Source organism: Diceros bicornis, chromosome 2 (genome assembly GCF_020826845.1).
Source record: "Diceros bicornis minor isolate mBicDic1 chromosome 2, mDicBic1.mat.cur, whole genome shotgun sequence".
NCBI classification, from domain to species: Eukaryota; Metazoa; Chordata; class Mammalia; order Perissodactyla; family Rhinocerotidae; genus Diceros; species Diceros bicornis.
The window spans coordinates 56,371,228-56,387,934 of NC_080741.1; the positions used below are offsets into that span (position 1 = coordinate 56,371,228).

The following is a 16,707-nucleotide window of genomic DNA, read 5'->3' on the forward strand; positions in this document are numbered from 1 at the left end:
TTATATACTTTTTCTTTCTAAAATATATAAGATAAATATTTAGGATCCCTTGAGTCAGACTTATGTTTTACTAATCAGAAAACACCCAGATTGTAAGATTAACAGAAAAATCCAAGCAGGCAAAATAACATCTTCTAAACTTTTAGACTGAGAGTATAATAGAAATTAGATCCTCTGATGACTGATACCCACCAACGTGGGTAAAAGAAATGATGTCAAGCAAAAATCATGTGGCCATGGTCTGTGCCTGGCAGCCCAAGTCATTTCCAGGGAAGTTATTGAGGATCAACCCTGCCTAAATGGAATGAGTCATCAGCAGGTCCCTGACATCAGTCAGCTGCAAAGTCTTACAGTGACTGGCTAGATTGAAAAAAGATTTCCAAAAGCTTCAACATAAAAAGCCTACTGATTCAGCTTCCCTATCAGATTTCCCAATGCTTTCTTCTAGATCTTTTACATCCAAATTACCCCCTCATAAAAACAGACTTAGAAAAACTACAAAAAGTTAAAGCAAGACTTTTTCCTTCTGAAAAGTGTACTTTAGTTGATTCAATAAAAGGTACGAAATCATCTTCAGGGTCACCATCAAGTTTAGAACAATTTAGCAGCAACAGCATCTGTATAAATGAGGCCATAGAGTCCCAAGGAAGGTAGGTGGAACACATCTTGTGGCATATCCATGTCACTGGGAATGAAATTCAAAAAGCCTATGCAGGCCATTGACTCATTTATTTTTATTTTGTTTTCAACATTTTCTTATGTAAATATCAAACACATACTAAAGTACAGAAAATAATATAAAGAATCTCCATGTACCTATTTCTCACTTCAACAAGTATCCACTCATGGCTACTCTTGTTTCTTCTATGACCCCAACCACTCTCCCTCCCCAGCCCCCTAATTATTTTAAATAGAATCTCAGATACTATATCATTTCATCTGTAAATATTTTAGTATGTATCTTTAAAAGATAAGGACTCTATATTAAAGAAAAAAAATTCTAGATGCCCTATGATCCAGCCATGCCACTACTGGGAATCTATCCAACGCACCTGAAATCAACAATCCAAAGAGGCTTATGCACCCCTATGTTCATTGCAGCATTATTCACCATAGCCAAGAAGTGGAAGCAACCTAAGTGTCCCTCGACTGACGATTGGATTAAGAAAATGTGGTATATATATACAATGGAATACTACTCAGCCATAAAAAAAGACAAAATCGTCCCATTTGCAACAACATGGATGGGCCTGGAGCGTATTACGTTAAGTGAAATAAGCCAGAAAGAGAAAGACAAACACTGTATGATCTCACTCATATGTGGAATATAAACCAACACATGGACAGAGAAAACTGGACTGTGGTTACCCAGGCAGTGGGGGTGGGGGGTGGGCACAAGGGGTGAAGGGAGTCATATATGGGGTGATGGACAAACAAAAATGTACAACCCAAAATTTCACAATGTTAGAAACCATTAAAACATCAATTAAAAAAAAAAAATTTTAGGACAAGAAGGGAACTTAGATCTCAAGTTCAAACTCTCAATTAAAAAAACAGATACAGAGAGGCCAATTATTTTAAATCTTTCTTTTTAAGATACAGATATATTCACATAATTTAAAAAAAAAAGAAAAAAAGAAAAAAAATTCTACCATCACACCTTAGAAAAATTTACCAATGATTCCTTACTATCATCAGTTCAATATCCAAAGTTCCCCAGTTAGCTCACAATTTTACCATTTTGCTTATCTGAATCAGGATCCAAATAAGGTTCATATATCATGATTAGTTGATAAGTCTCTTAAGTTTTTTAATCTATAGTTTCCCTCTCTACCTCTCTCTTTTTCTTTGAAAACTTCTGTTATTTTTAAAAAAACAAAAACAAAAAAACACAGAGTCATCTTTCCTAAAACAGTTTCCCATAGTGGGGAGCTTGCTCGCTGCATCCCTTGGAGTTGTCTGCCAAGTCCCTCTCTGTCCTCTGTATTTCCAGTAAGATTCAGGTTTGCTTTTTCTGGCAAGACTGCTTCATTGGCAATAGAGTGTACTTTTATCAGGTGGCGTGCAATATTTGATGTGACATCCATTAAAGCCCAATCCCCAGATCCATTAAATCACTAGAGGTTGCAAAATGGTGATAGTCTAGCATCCTTTATTTATCAGCTGGAATACTTCTATAAAGAGAATCTTCTCTTTGTCAACTCTTTGACTACCCTGAGGTACATTTTATATAAAAGAGTTATGATAAATGCTCATTTCTCTCCCTTTATTTACCAGTTTCAAAAATAAGGTGTTGGTTCCCTAGAATCTACAAAAGAGTTTTTTGAAAATAGTTATCATCCTGAACTCATGGACTTAAGCATATTTTATGTGTTATTGATGCTTAAGTTCTTTGTCCAGTGGACACATTTTTTTATTTGCTCCTGAGTCTTTTTGTCATGCCCTTTTGATAGCTTCCCTGCCTTCTGGCATGACAAGATGTTCTGGGCATCATTTCCCATCCCAGACACAGACTTACTTATCTTTCCACAGAGGTCTTTAGTGAGAACACAGTAAATTTGACACTAGGAATGCTCATTGCTACCAGATTGGTTCTTGTTTCTAGGACTTTGCAGAGGCACAGCTTGGAGAGATATATATAAGTAACATATATCTACGTATATCTACATATTTTTAAATATGAACTATATCCTAGGACTACAGTATTTTTACTTACTTTCATCAATCTTGCACCTCTATTTCCTCTCCCCCAAACTCCGAAAATCCAAGCTCTTACTGACAATAACAGAAACACTCATTTGTTTTATGCCACTCTTCACACACACTTGTCTTAGAATAATAATTCCCACACTATAACCAATAATATAATTACTGAAAAAAGTTTAAGGTTCTTTGCAGGTTTTTTGTCCTGGCCTATACATTCCACTGGAGATGCACACTCAAGTCCTGTGTTTTAAAGTCACTTGGAATAGATCCTCTCTGTGTGATTATACCACCACATAGGTTCATTTGTTTCATTTTCCTTTTAACTATTTAGGGGCTGCCTTTTTAGATTTAATTTTGCTTTATAATTATGTAAAATATTTACATGGTTCCAAAGTCAAATCTACAAAACAAAATATATTCAAAGAAGTCTAAGTTCTCTCCCTGTCCACTCATTCTATTGCTAAACAAGTAAATCATTTTTTTAATATTATGGTTTATCCATCAATTTTTCAAAAAAAATATAAGCAAATAGATACATTCATATATATATATACTTGTATTCCCTCAGACTCCTAGATAAACGGTAGCACACCCTATACACTTTTCACCACCTTCTTTTTTTTTCACTTAACAATATATCCTAGAGGTCATTTCATATCAGTATACGGAAATATTACTCATCTTTTACACAGCTACATAGTAATCCATTTTGTGGATCACAGCGATTTATTCAACCAGTTCCATCCTGGTATACATCTTGGTTGTTTCCAGTATTTTACTATTACAGATAGTGTTGCAATGAACAGTCTTGGATATTTTTTATTTCTGCCAATATATCTTTGGCATCTATTTCTAGAATTGGGATTGCTGAGTCAAAGGTAAATATATGTAATCTGCTAGATGTTGCCAAATTCCTCCCTGAAAGGGGATATACCATGTTGCATTCCTACCAGCAATGTTATTAGAGGGCTAGTTTTCCCAACAATCTTACCAATAAATAGAGTATATTTTAAATCTTTGGTCTTTGCCAATCTAATAAGTGAAAAATTATTTTTAATGTAGTTTTAATATGCATTTCTCTTATCATGTGTCAGGTTGAGCATTATAAATTAAGCACCATTTACATTTACTTTTCTGTGCACCATCTATATACCAGGCCCATTATTCTATAGAATTGTTGGTCCTTTGGTTCTCCGTTTTTAAAAACTTTCTTTAGTAGGGATATGAAACCTTTATTTGCAGCATAACTTGCCAGTATGTCACCCAACTTGTTATTTGTTTTTTACTCTGCCTATGATAATTTTGCCATGCAAAAATTCTTTATTTTATGTCATCAAATTTATTAATCTTACACATTATTGCTACCAGATCTTGATTCATAATTAGGAGAGTTTTCCTTATACCTAAGTTATAGAGGAGTTAATCCATGTTTTCTCCTAATACTAATACTAAAGCATCACATAGGACTGGATATTTCCATTGCTACCATGATGCAATATCTCATCTAATTCTCTCACTACATCTCCAATGATACAGGAAAGCAACAATAGATCCAACAAATATTTTTGGAGTTCCTATATTGTGCCCAGCACTGCTCTCAGGGCTCATACACCACAGTGAAAAAGCCAAAAGATCCTTTTCTTCAAGAAGCTTATACTGCAATGTAATTTTCCTTTCATATAAACATTAGGTTAATTAAGGGTCAAAATAAATACTCCAGTGCAGCACAGTAATGAAAATCCCTGCTAGGCCACAATATCCCTGAGGAATGAAATTATATTTTTGTGTTCTATACAACCTTTATCAGAGACTGTTTATCCAAGAAAGTGACCCTTGAGAATTTAAGGATTTGAAATGAAAAGAGCTCCAAGCATTAAAACAAGTTCCCCTTTTTGTTAGGTACTTTCACAGGCTTACTCAGAGGCCCTGTTACACAACCAAGGTCTTTATGGGGTTGCTCTTTCAAGCAACCAACAGTGCACTAGATTGAATCTTCCATGAATCAATCCCAATGGATACTCAAGGACTAAAAGAACTACAAACAATTCTTAAACTTTTTTCAATAATCATATTGTGGGTGGTAATGTTGGCAACATTTATCTCTTGTTATTTCTGTATTCCTGGCAGCTAGCAGCATGCCTAACACACAGTAGAAACTTTATAAATAACCTACTGGAGATCCAATAATGAAGATTACCAAAATGATGCTAATTCCATATCTTAGTGCTCTGTCTCTTTCTCTCTTATACATACACACACACACATGCACAGCAAAGTGCAAATATGATTAAATTTTTCCAAATTAAATCTTTAAAATTCATATACATCTTTCCCCAAATGTGCTTTTTGACTCTGGATGGGAGTGAGGACGAAGAGTTGACAGATCCTAAGATCTGGATCTCTGGCAGTCCCAAGCAGTTCTCCTAGTCACGCCTATCCCTTCTTCCTGTACTGCTCTCAGAAGAGCTGTCATGGGTGGTCATCGCTATGGAGAAAGCTGACCCTTCTGACACCCAGCTTTGCTGGCACTAGGCTAAGGACTCACACCCAGTAAATGAGGAGCTGGATCGTCTCTTTTCCTTCACATTTGGCCAGATCTTAATGACAGAACTTACGATCTGTCCAGTTTCAAATTACCAACTGCCAAGTTGTATTTCAGAGGCCAAACATCATTCTGTTATAAGCATAAGGATTTAAGAAATCACCTACACTTGAAAGTAAAAAAATAAAATAAAAAACAAATGAAAGAAAATAAATTTCACACACTTCAAGACAGAAATGCTTCAATAAAAACAAACTTCTAGGGTTAAAATGATCCTCATCTAACACAACTTATTACCTCAAGTTGTAGTCTCTATTTTTTTTCCTTAAAACAAGAGAGGGGAAGTCTATGTCTATATGGAATAAATATCTGTATTTAATTTAAAAAAGAATAAAGTTCATATGAAAATGGATAAAAGACTCTTGCAGAAGCCCTGCAATTTAACTTCACTCTTCATATTTTGGTTTGATATGTAAATAATACACATAAAGAAACTGAACCACAGCAAATGTTAGCCTTTTTCCAGAGGAATGGAAGCAAGTGTTACAGATGTGGGACCAGTGTCAGGAGAATATAATCACAATGTAAACTGGTTATTTCCAAACGGTGCCCCCAAAAGAAAAAAATAAATGGAATTACTTAATAAATTCGGTTTTCCATAAAATTCATACAAAAAAAAAGAAAGAAAGAATGTGAGCTCAGAGGTCAGTGAGAGTTTTGTTGGATTTCCCTCCTCCTAAATTCTGTCATCTCCTTTTTAAAGTGGCAAGTCAGCTTCCCTCAGACATGACAGAAATATATTCTTTTTTTCCTGCAAACCATTCACCAGTAAACACTTACCAGTGGACATGTACTTTCTCAGAGGTGATTGGCTAATTGAATATTTTCACTTCTAGTTGCAGCTTAATATAGTATAAACAATGCCTTTTCAAACAAAAGTATAACCAAACAAAAGTACTAATGATCTATTTCTTTTCTTTCAAAGAACATAAAGGGCTCTGACTCCATATCTCTACACCCTGAAACAATGGATGCAGATTATGAAGAGATTTAACCTAGAAATTAAAATGACTCAGTTATCTTAATTACATGTTTAGCCACATAGGTCAAATAACATCCCAAGAAGCTCAAAAAGAAGGGCGGAATTCTTTGGTTTCACTAGAAAAATAAGTTGCTCAAAATAAGTTGACAATGGGCTAAGGATTGGAAAGTTTTTGATTAAAAGGGGATTTTTATTGGAACACTTATAATGAGATTTGAGCTGCAGTAACAATAAAAAACTGAAAGCAGAATTACATACAAAATGAGCACTGTAAAATATCATTATTTTAGTACAATGGAAAATAAGGTGTTTGTGGTTTTACTCTATAAATTATGTGTTGTCTGCTCATATGTATTTCTTCTTGGCCGTGCTCTGAATAGCCATTCTGATTTCCAAGCCCTTCTGTATTCATTTGTGGTGGGGGAACCCACACAATCAACATCTCCTAGGCTCTACTTTTTTTCTCTATTTTATTGGCTTTTCAGGACTAATTCATGCCCACGCATCACATTGGTGTTCAGTTACAGGGCAGACAATGAATTTTCCTAATCCATTTAGTGTGCTGACAGAGCCATGTTCACAATTTATAGAATTTCCTTTTAGACATCTACCTATTTCACAGTTCATTAAGATTCAAACTGAACACCTGTGTTTATGAAGTCAAAAGCAATTTTACACTAACAAGGTGTTAAGTAAGGTAGTCTCTGAAAGCTTGAACAACAATAATGACAACAAAAGTACTATACTCTTCACCTATAGAACAAAATAATTCTGTAGCTACCTGCATCATCCCTTAATAGGCCAGAAATTGCCACGGAACTGCAGTCAACACTCATAACACATTTTAATTCCTCTACCACAAGTCTTTCACGTCTCACCTTAAGAAAGCAAGAGTGTGAGGGTGCCTCACAAAGTTCACCCAGAAATCTAAAATCTTCAAAACAGCTAAAAATCTTAGGAAGTAAAACGTAGCCCCTTTAAACAATGTCTTCACTAGCTAGATACAAGGACATTTTCTGCATTCTGGGGCCCACAAAGCCTGACCCTAGCTCATTTTTATGTGACCCCAAAGTTTTCACATCATTAATAAAGAGAGAATCAAAACAAAGCCCACAGACATTAGGGGAGGGGAAAGTGTGTAGTTTGGCACTGCCATCATACATACCCTCAAAATGAAAAGGGAAAAAAATAAAATGCACATAGCAGAGGTGGTGACCCCTATAACGACTGTGGTTCCCAGCATTTTTTTCCTACTGGTAATAAACCATTTTGCAGACCTCCCAATTGTGGCCACCACGATAGTTACAGCTTTGCAGGTTTATGTCTTTTTCTTGCAGTTAAGAGTGTTATCAATAAAAATTTCAAATGATGCCTTTCCCAGTCAAATACAAACATTTTAAAATGCGAAGCCAATGACAGGATTAGAATGGAAAAATACAAGTGACACTGGAATTTTGTATATTTTTTCACAAAGTCCCTTAATATATTAATTTTAAAGACATTCCTTGCACATCTTGAAAGTGAGACAACACACCCTGACATGGCACTGGGTTAATTTGACGGTCTTAAAAGTTGGTTTTGTCGTATGCTACTAACTTTTTTAAAAAGCACCTCACTTTTAATGCTGTGATTATGGAGGGCATTAGACAAAAGTCTATCTTAAAAAGGACATTTCCAATGTTATCCTTTGAAGCCTGGACTGAAGTGATTAAAAAGGACTTTACTACTTGCTAGTCAACCACAGCAGGAGGTAAAAAGGAAAACTGAAATTACTGTTTAAAAGTAAAGGGGCACTCTTTGTAAATCCCACCTTATATATTGTGGCAAATATTATTTTCATCCACTTAAAAAACTCCTTTGCTCAAAATGTGTGAGTTCAGAGGAAAGAGTAGTTCCTTAAGTATCTGGAATAGTTTGCAAAGCCTTGTGTGAATGCATCTAGTCCCACAGTCCCTGGAAGCCACAAAGCATTCCCGACTTCCCATCACGGTGACCCTCATACCCAAGAGTCCTAGCCTCACCATGAAGCGGGGTGGAGGGCCCATCTCAACATGAATAAACCAACAAACAAGGACTCATAAAACTTGTTCTTTTCTCCACGTAACAACAACATTTTCATTGTCAAAAGCTCGACTTTTATGATTCATCTTGAAAACTGACAGTCCAAGTCTGCTTTCCGGTTGTTTTATCACACTGAGTCATCTGTGACTCAGAGACTGAAAAATGCTGTCACAGGCTCAGAAAACACCTCCTCCTCCACCAACACCTTACACAACCTCCCTGAAGAAGCGATTATCACCACTTCTGTTAAAGATGTATTTAATTTTTTATATTACAAATGTATAACATGTGTATCCTAGACAAATTAAAGATCACCTGAGTCTCCAACACAAAGAGAAAACACAGTAAGATACTGTTGTTCATTCTTTTGCTTTTTCTTTACAAGTGTACATGTATGAATACATATATACATATAATCATAAATGCCTTTAAATAAATAAAAACTAAATATTATACAATAAATTGTTCTTAATATACTAGGATTCTAGACTTCATGAAAATTGGTGTCTTCCCTAGAGGTTGGGCAATATCCTTCATTATCATGACCACAATGTTACTGTTATCATAGCCATAATGTTATCATGAGGATTTAAGTCTCAGAGTTATTCATTCTAATCCCTCTTCATAGCCAGTACAGCGTTGTACCTAGTAAGCATTCTTGAAACCCCAGTGAACCCACCTGTTAAGACAGAATTATAAAACTTGCTGTAAACTTTGCCATGAGATAATGTATGTCAGCTCCTTGAAACAAAGGAAGTCCTCAATCCACGGGGACTCTTATGGAAAGCACTAGATTTCTGGTTAAGAGTACAGGGCTTCGGAACTCAGGCCCTTTCATTCACCATTATGTGATCTTGAGCAAGTTACACATCCTCTCTGAGCCTCTATTTCCTCCTCCTAAAAATAGGATCAACAATACCAACTTCACAAGTTGTAAGTCAAGTCTAAAACAACGTATCACATGGAAAACACTTAGCCACAGTTCCCGAAACTCAATATAGCAGCCACAAGACACTCAGTAGACATTTGGGCAATAAAACTAAATTAAAAAGTCCAAGACCAATAGCCCCTGAGATTATGGGTCCCACCTTGTCCAGCACCTTGCACATCAGAGATGCTCAATAAAATATTATCAAATGATACCTCATTCATTTAGACAAGTCAAAGGAAGGGACTGCCTGAAGTACAGCTGACCAAAGCATTTCTAAGTAGGTGCAGTAACTCCTGAAACAATCAAGCCAGCAGAGTGTCTGTGACCCCATAAACACCACTCCCTTTCTCATGGAGAGCCAAGTTACTTGAGCGTGGACTCAAAGAGGATTAGCTTTAATCAAAACATAAAATCTTAACATTATCAGAGTAATCATCTTAGCAATATTAGCCTTCACTTATAAGAAATATAAATGGATATTTCATGCAGCTTGCATACTTTAGCCTTCAAAGGAGCTAAACATTTCTTTCTTTTTATCTTCTTTCCTTCCTTTACTTATCTGTTTTTCAACAATAGATGGAAGATGAAGTCCAATTAAGATTTTGTGTGGAATTATTAGTAACCAGCGATAATGAAATCACTGAGCGTTTATAGCCCTATAAATCAGTTCTCTATCATGTATCTATATACCGAATAGAACGTTGGCTGGATGAAGGCAGGAACCATATCTGGCACATAGTAGTCATTCGAAAAATATGTGTTTCATGAAAAAATGCATGAAATCTATATGCATCGAACAAAAAATGCATGGATGTTTAACATGATATTCTTGGAAATGCTTCAGGGCATCTATAAACTGCCTGACACTATATACATTATTGCCTGTAAATATGAGTGTGTATGTATAGAGGTGAATTTTCCTGGAAAGTGAACTTACAGATTGCATGAGATTCTCTCCTATATTGATTACACTTAAAAAACAAACACAAAAACGTTATGGATCCTTGTTATGGAGCTGCCACTAACCTAACCTACAAGTGTTGCCCTTTGCCTTCATGAACACAAAACCCTACATTCTCTGTTAATTAACAGGCTCTCATGCGTTTACTCTTAGACAAGTAGAATTCTTCCCTGACCTATTCGGAACAAAAATGAGTATAAAAGCAATCATCATATACCACTGCCATTTAACACATCTTTCAGAAAACGTGCCAAAGACTTGTCACGCCTGGCAGTTTAGAAATCATGCCAGGCTGGGGAAAAGCTCCAGAAAACAGAACGAAATCTCTTAATCTGGGGATAGAACAAAATAGGTGGCACTTTCACAGTATCTTCATTTCTCTGTATTATTCTAAGACATAAAAAAGTGACTCAATTGAAATATAAAAATCTGAGCTCGGTAAATGCAGACACCAAAAATTCAAAGGAGACGCACAAAGACAGAACACACAGAATGGAAGATAAGAAGAGACGTGAAGTAGAGTATTCCCCAAACATCCCTAATACACAATAGTAATAATAACAGCAGTGATAATAATCAACACAATTTATAGCTAAAATCCTTTACTAGAGTCAAAGCACTTGCCATATAGATGATGCATCAGGCTGGCACAATTACTGCCATTTTATAGAACAAAACATGGAGGCTCAGAGAAGTTCAAGTCTTGTTCAAGTCACGGTTATTAAGTGGGGAGGCTGAGGCATGTCCACACATCTCCCACTTCTAAATGCTGTGTTCTTTGCATATTTTACTTCACATCGTAGAATGATAGCTAGGCCTTTCTTCTTCCTAGTTTCTGATATGTTCTGGTAATTATTCAATGAAATTCAGAAAAATCAAGGTGGTAATGAAAGTCAATTCATTATTATCTCTACTGCCACAGAATTAACGTGTTGGCAGATGGCAGTAAGTTGGTATATAGGAAACATCAAGAGAAGTAGCAAAATAAGAAACTTGGCCTTGGGGTCCTCTGAAGCTATTTTAAAAAGTAAAATGTTATGTTAAGAGCTATGTGGTGTATCTCTGGGTGTGTGTAATTATTATTCCATTGATTTATTGCACACATGTCAAAGAATGTCTGGGCATTTGTACAAGCAAAAACAAACCAACCCAGGAGCCAAGCCACATAGCCGCAAACTCAGACAACTTGCCTCCCACCCCTCGTCCCACCCTTCATCCTACCACCTCCCAAATGCAAATTCCCTGGTAGCAAAAGCCTTTCTTGCAGAGATGAACCATTAGGCCAGTGACATCTGTCATTTATACTATGTTCGCCAAAGCCAGGTGATGGCATAGATTTTCCAGAGATACCAGCAGGGCTCTTCCCATTCTAGAGAGACCCCTCTTCTGTTTTGACAAGAACTTTCAGGAATGACTCAGGAATCTAACTGGAAGCAGCTATCACACATAACCTCCTCCAAGGATGAGCACCATATCTTTCATATAAATATAAACTCAGGTCTTTTGTGGTAGGGCATAATGAAACATAACGTATCTCATCTACAGAATACTTGTCCACTAACTCACTTCACATTAGGTAGGGAGACTTATTTCCCTCTGTTTCTCCAAGAAGCAGGAAAATCACTTTAATGTATTTTACCCTGCTGCCCAAAATCCTCTGCCTATGATCTAAAAATTAGAGCTAATTTCAACCTAAATTGCTTCTTCTTCTAAGACATGGACATCATTAGGTAACTTTCTCCATTTCCATTTACAAAGATTTTAAAAGAAGAAAAAAAGCAAAAGAAAATTCCTCGGATGTTTACAACTGATAAAATCATTAATCTCACACTCCCAACTTTAAAGCAGAAAACTTGAAAATCCTCTCACTTTCTCTGCACATGGAGAATGATTTTTTCTACTTCAAAGCATCATTTCTTTATTGGGTCATTTTAATTATTGAACATGGGACGGAAGCTATCCACATAATGTCACCACCATCTTTTTAATGAAATATGTATAGGTCTAATTTGGACTACATTAATTCGAGAGAGGTAAAATGCAGGGGAAAGAATAAGAGAAGGGAAAGAAGCTGGAGAATACAGCGCTCATCAGTGCAACGTGGTGAGAGGAAGGTAGTAAGCCTTTCTGAGCTGACTTTCTCATTCTTTCCTTCTGGAGAGGAATTGCCAAGAAGCCTGACTGCCTGTTTGGGCAACACCTCTGCAGACTGCCTTGCTTCTCAAATTTCCTTCTATCCAATACACAGCAACACAATTACACTAACTTTATTAGTAATGCTGCTATTATTGCCAACTTAAAACAACTGTAGGTACAATCAATTGCTTTGTGAATAACCACTGTGAAGAAAAAGTTGTGCTCTAGAATGAGGGTCAGCAAACTATCTGGCCCTGTTCAGAGTAAGGCAGCTAGAGAGAGGACAAGCCAGGCATTCCAATTCCCACTCAACCTCCTTCCCACAAATCACAAAGCCATGGGTTGGCCAACTTTTTCTGTAAAGGGCCAGAGAGTAAATATTTTTAGCTTTGTGGGCCATATGGTCTTTGTTGATGTTGAAGTCTGCTGTTGTAGCACAAAAGCAGCCAAAGACAACACACAGACGAAAAGCTGTGTCTGTTTTAATAAAACTTTACTTACAAACACAGGCAGAAGGCAGGATTTGTCCCACAAACCATAGTTTTCGACCCCTATTCTTTTTTGTGTGTGTGTGTGTGAGGAAGATCAGCCCTGAGCTAACATCTATTGCCAATCCTCCTCCTTTTTTTTCCCTTTTTCCTCCCAAAGCCCCAGTAGATAGTGGTATGTCATAATTGCACATCCTTCTCATTGCCGTATGTGGGACACCGCCTCAACGTGGCCAGACAAGCGGCACGTTGGTGTGCGTCCGGGATCCGAACCCGGGCCGCCAGTGGTGGAGCACACGCACTTAACCACTAAGCCACGGGACCAGCCCCTCGACCCCTATTCTAGACAAGTGGTAGATGGTAGAAATGTTCCATAGCTGTGCTGTCCCATACACTAGTCACTAGCTGCAGATGACTATTACATACTTGAAAAGTGGCTAGTGTGACTAAGAAACTACATTTTAAATTTTACTGAATTTTAATTACATTTGAATAGCCACATATGGCTAGTGGCTATAGTATTAGTACAGTTCTAGATACTATTCACAGATGCCTCCTCAAAGGAGATATAAGCCACTTTCAACTCATGGCATGGTTTAAATTTTTGCCTTAAAAAATAAAATATCCATCCTTTCACAATGGAACTATACACAACTGAAAATAATATTTCTTAAATGTGAAAAATCTACATCATTGAGGCCAAAATGATCTTTTTGGTTTGAAGCAATCAAATAATTGCCTTTGAGCCAATGTCAAGTGCATAGGGGCTGGGTCGGGTCCATGTCAAGACCTATCCAATCCAGAACCTGCTGCTTCTCCTCTGGACACTGTCCTGCACCTTAACTGAGGGCACAGATCTACTCAATGGCCCCATTAACTCTTAAGGAAAGTCCAAACCTCCCCACAGACTCAGAAATACATACATGCAAAGACATGGCTCAAAGAGTACAAGAGAGGACATGTAACTCAATTAGATTGCCTTCTCCTAAAGTAATCCACATCACACACTTCCCAACACAAAAATCAAGGAGATTTGAAGCATTCTTTGCTATGGCCCACAGGTAATAATTTATTTTCTGGAAACTTTTTTATTTACATAATAACTAGCAGACCCAAAGATATAATCCAATGAGGAGAAGCAAAGAAATAAGATAGTAACATATATTTGTTTTTCTTCTAAGTATGAATAAGAAATAACGAACCAACATTTTCTTTAAGAAACTCACACGATACCAACATTCTTCAATGGGTAAAAGAATCTTGAAAATTGAGGATACGCCTTAGATAGTGGGACAGCCTTGAAACCACGGGTGCCAGAAGGGGGACCTATACAGACACATAGCAAAGTAAGGTAGATAACATTCTGACTTTCTTATGATTTTTGATAAAATGAAACCATTCCAGATCCAAACATTTATCTGTGGTTCCCAAATCCAAAAATCTCTGAAAAATAAAAAAAATTCCAAGTGTGAAGCAAACTCCTTTGGTGGCACAACCTGACACAAACTGACAGGAGGCTACTTATATAGTCTTTATTTACCCTACTTTAATGTGAGAATTCTTTTTTCTGTAGAAATATCCATGTGTTTGCTTATGGGGTGTTGCTGCAATCCCACTGGGAGTGTTACACAATCTATGATACATGCAATGGGCCTTACCTTTCCAAAATCCCCAAAATATCTGATATCCAAAATATCCTGGTCCCAAAGGTCTGGGTAAGGGATCTTCTAAAGAAAGCTATTCAGGGGGCCGGCCCCGAGGTTTAGCGGTTCAGTGCACGTGCTCCGCTACTGACGGCCAGCGTTCGGATCCCAGGCGCGCACCCACGCACCGCTTGTCCGGCCATGCTGAGGCGGCATCCCACATACAGCAACTAGAAAGATGTGCAGCTATGACATACAACTATCTACCGGGGCTTTGGGGAGCAAAAGGGAAAAAAAAAAAAAAAGGAGGAGGATTGGCAATAGATGTGAGCTCAGGGCCCGTCTTCCTCAGCAAAAAGAGGAGGATTGGCATGGATGTTAGCTCAGGGCTGATCTTCCTCACACACACACACAAAAAAAGTTCAGAAAAAAAAAAAGAAAGCTGTTCAGGTAGGACATTTTCTAGCAACTCAAAGCCTGCTGCCTGGAATCCTGAAACAGTGCCTTACCTCAGTCTGAAGGATGGCAGCCCTCTGTTCTTTGGCAGTAAGCGACTCTTTAAGCACTTCAATGTGTTGCTTGCAATCTGAATTTTGATTGCTAAGGGTTTCAAGCTTTGTTTGTAAGGCAAGAAGTTCTGACTCCTTCTTGGAAAGCTCCTGCTTCAGCTGATCAATCTGTGAAACAACAACAAAAATGCAAGAAATTAGAAGCCGCAGCTCTTACTATTTACATTTGGGAGCTACCGCTTTCTCTTAATTTTCAATACCCAGTGATCATTAATCCAACAACGCAGGCGATGAATTTGCTTAGAAAGATGCCTGGCCAAACTCACCCTTGAAACTACCAAGTCTATTCACCATGGTCCTCAGAAGCCTCAACAGGGAGCTAATAAAGGTAATCAACCCAAGATATAACCTGGACCCTCTCTGCAACTCCACAGTGGAAATGATCATTCAAGGGCATCGTTTGACAAAAGAGAATCCTCAAAAAAAAAAAAAAGGAAGCATTGGCAGTTTTTACTTATATTAAATATTAAGAAGACACAAGAGAACATAAAATATATAAAACGTATAAGGAAAAATAATACAAGAAACACCCATCATTCAAGTCACCAAAAAAGATCATTAGAATCACCCTGTTCTTATCCAGTTCAACCCATTTCTATCTCCCTCTCTTCCTCTTTGGAAATAATTATCACCCTAAATTTTGTGTTTGTCATTTCCTTGCTTGTCTTTTAGGCTTACCATATTTTTTAGCAACTGTAAAAAAATATACCATTTAGTTTTGCATAGTTTTTAACTTTGTGCTGTGTATTTTTTTTAGCACTTTGCTTTCTTCTGCTCACTCTTATGTCCTGGAGATTAAATCATGGTATTATACATGCAATTCATTCATGGTCAGTGAAAAACAGGATTCCATTGTAAGACTTCAGCACAATTTATTTGTCCATTCTGCTGTTTAGACATTTGAATTTGTTTCCAGGTTTTCTGCTATGACAAAAAGTAGTATTCTGAACATCTTATACCCATCACCTGGTACACACAGTAAAAATAATCTAGGAGTTAAATTGCTGGACCACATGGTATACACATCTTCAGCTTTACTGGATAACACCAAAATGTTTTCCAAAGCAGTTATACTAATTCTCAAGGTCACAAGCAGTGTGTAGTCTATCAATCACTCCACATCTTATATCACCAGCCTTTTACATTTTTGCCAATCTGATAGCAGTTGTGGTAGATGATCTCCAAAGACGACTGCTACCAATTTCTTCCTACTTGTGCACACATGCCACTCCCACAACTAGAGATGGAGTCTATTTACCCTCCTCTGGAACCTGGGCTGGACTGCAACTTGCTTCAACCAGCTAAATGCAGCAGACCTGTCAGTAAGCCTGTTTCAGCCCTAGCCTGTAGGACTGGCAGCTTCAGCCTCCTCCCACTGGAAGCCGGCCACAATGTTAGAAGTCCAACCACCCCGTGACCACCTTGCTGTGAAGAAGCCCATACCAGCCACAGGCCACGCAGAAAGACAGGGCGGCCTGGTGGAAACTGTGGCTTCTTTGTCTTGTTCTGGTCTTAAAGGGAAGAATTTCAATGTTTCATCATTACGTTTGATGTTTGCTTTAGCTTTTTATAGGCACTCAAGTTTCAGAAAGTTCCCTTTTATTTCAATTTTGCCAAGAGGGTTTTTT

At 37.4% G+C, this 16,707-nt stretch overlaps 1 protein-coding gene across 12 annotated transcripts in view; it reads right to left on the reverse strand.

Moving 5' to 3' along the window:
- ERC2 (ELKS/RAB6-interacting/CAST family member 2) overlaps positions 1 to 16,707 on the reverse strand; it is a 907,015-nt gene that overhangs the window by 578,489 nt on the left and 311,819 nt on the right. For all 12 annotated transcript variants that reach the window (XR_009222735.1, XM_058561400.1, XM_058561371.1 and 9 more), the window contains one exon: positions 15,020 to 15,187. Coding sequence is in view for 11 of the 12 variants with exons in the window: in XM_058561400.1 (XP_058417383.1) it covers positions 15,020 to 15,187 (168 nt within the window). In the remaining variant the exon portion in view is untranslated. The remainder of the gene's footprint in view (positions 1 to 15,019; positions 15,188 to 16,707) is intronic.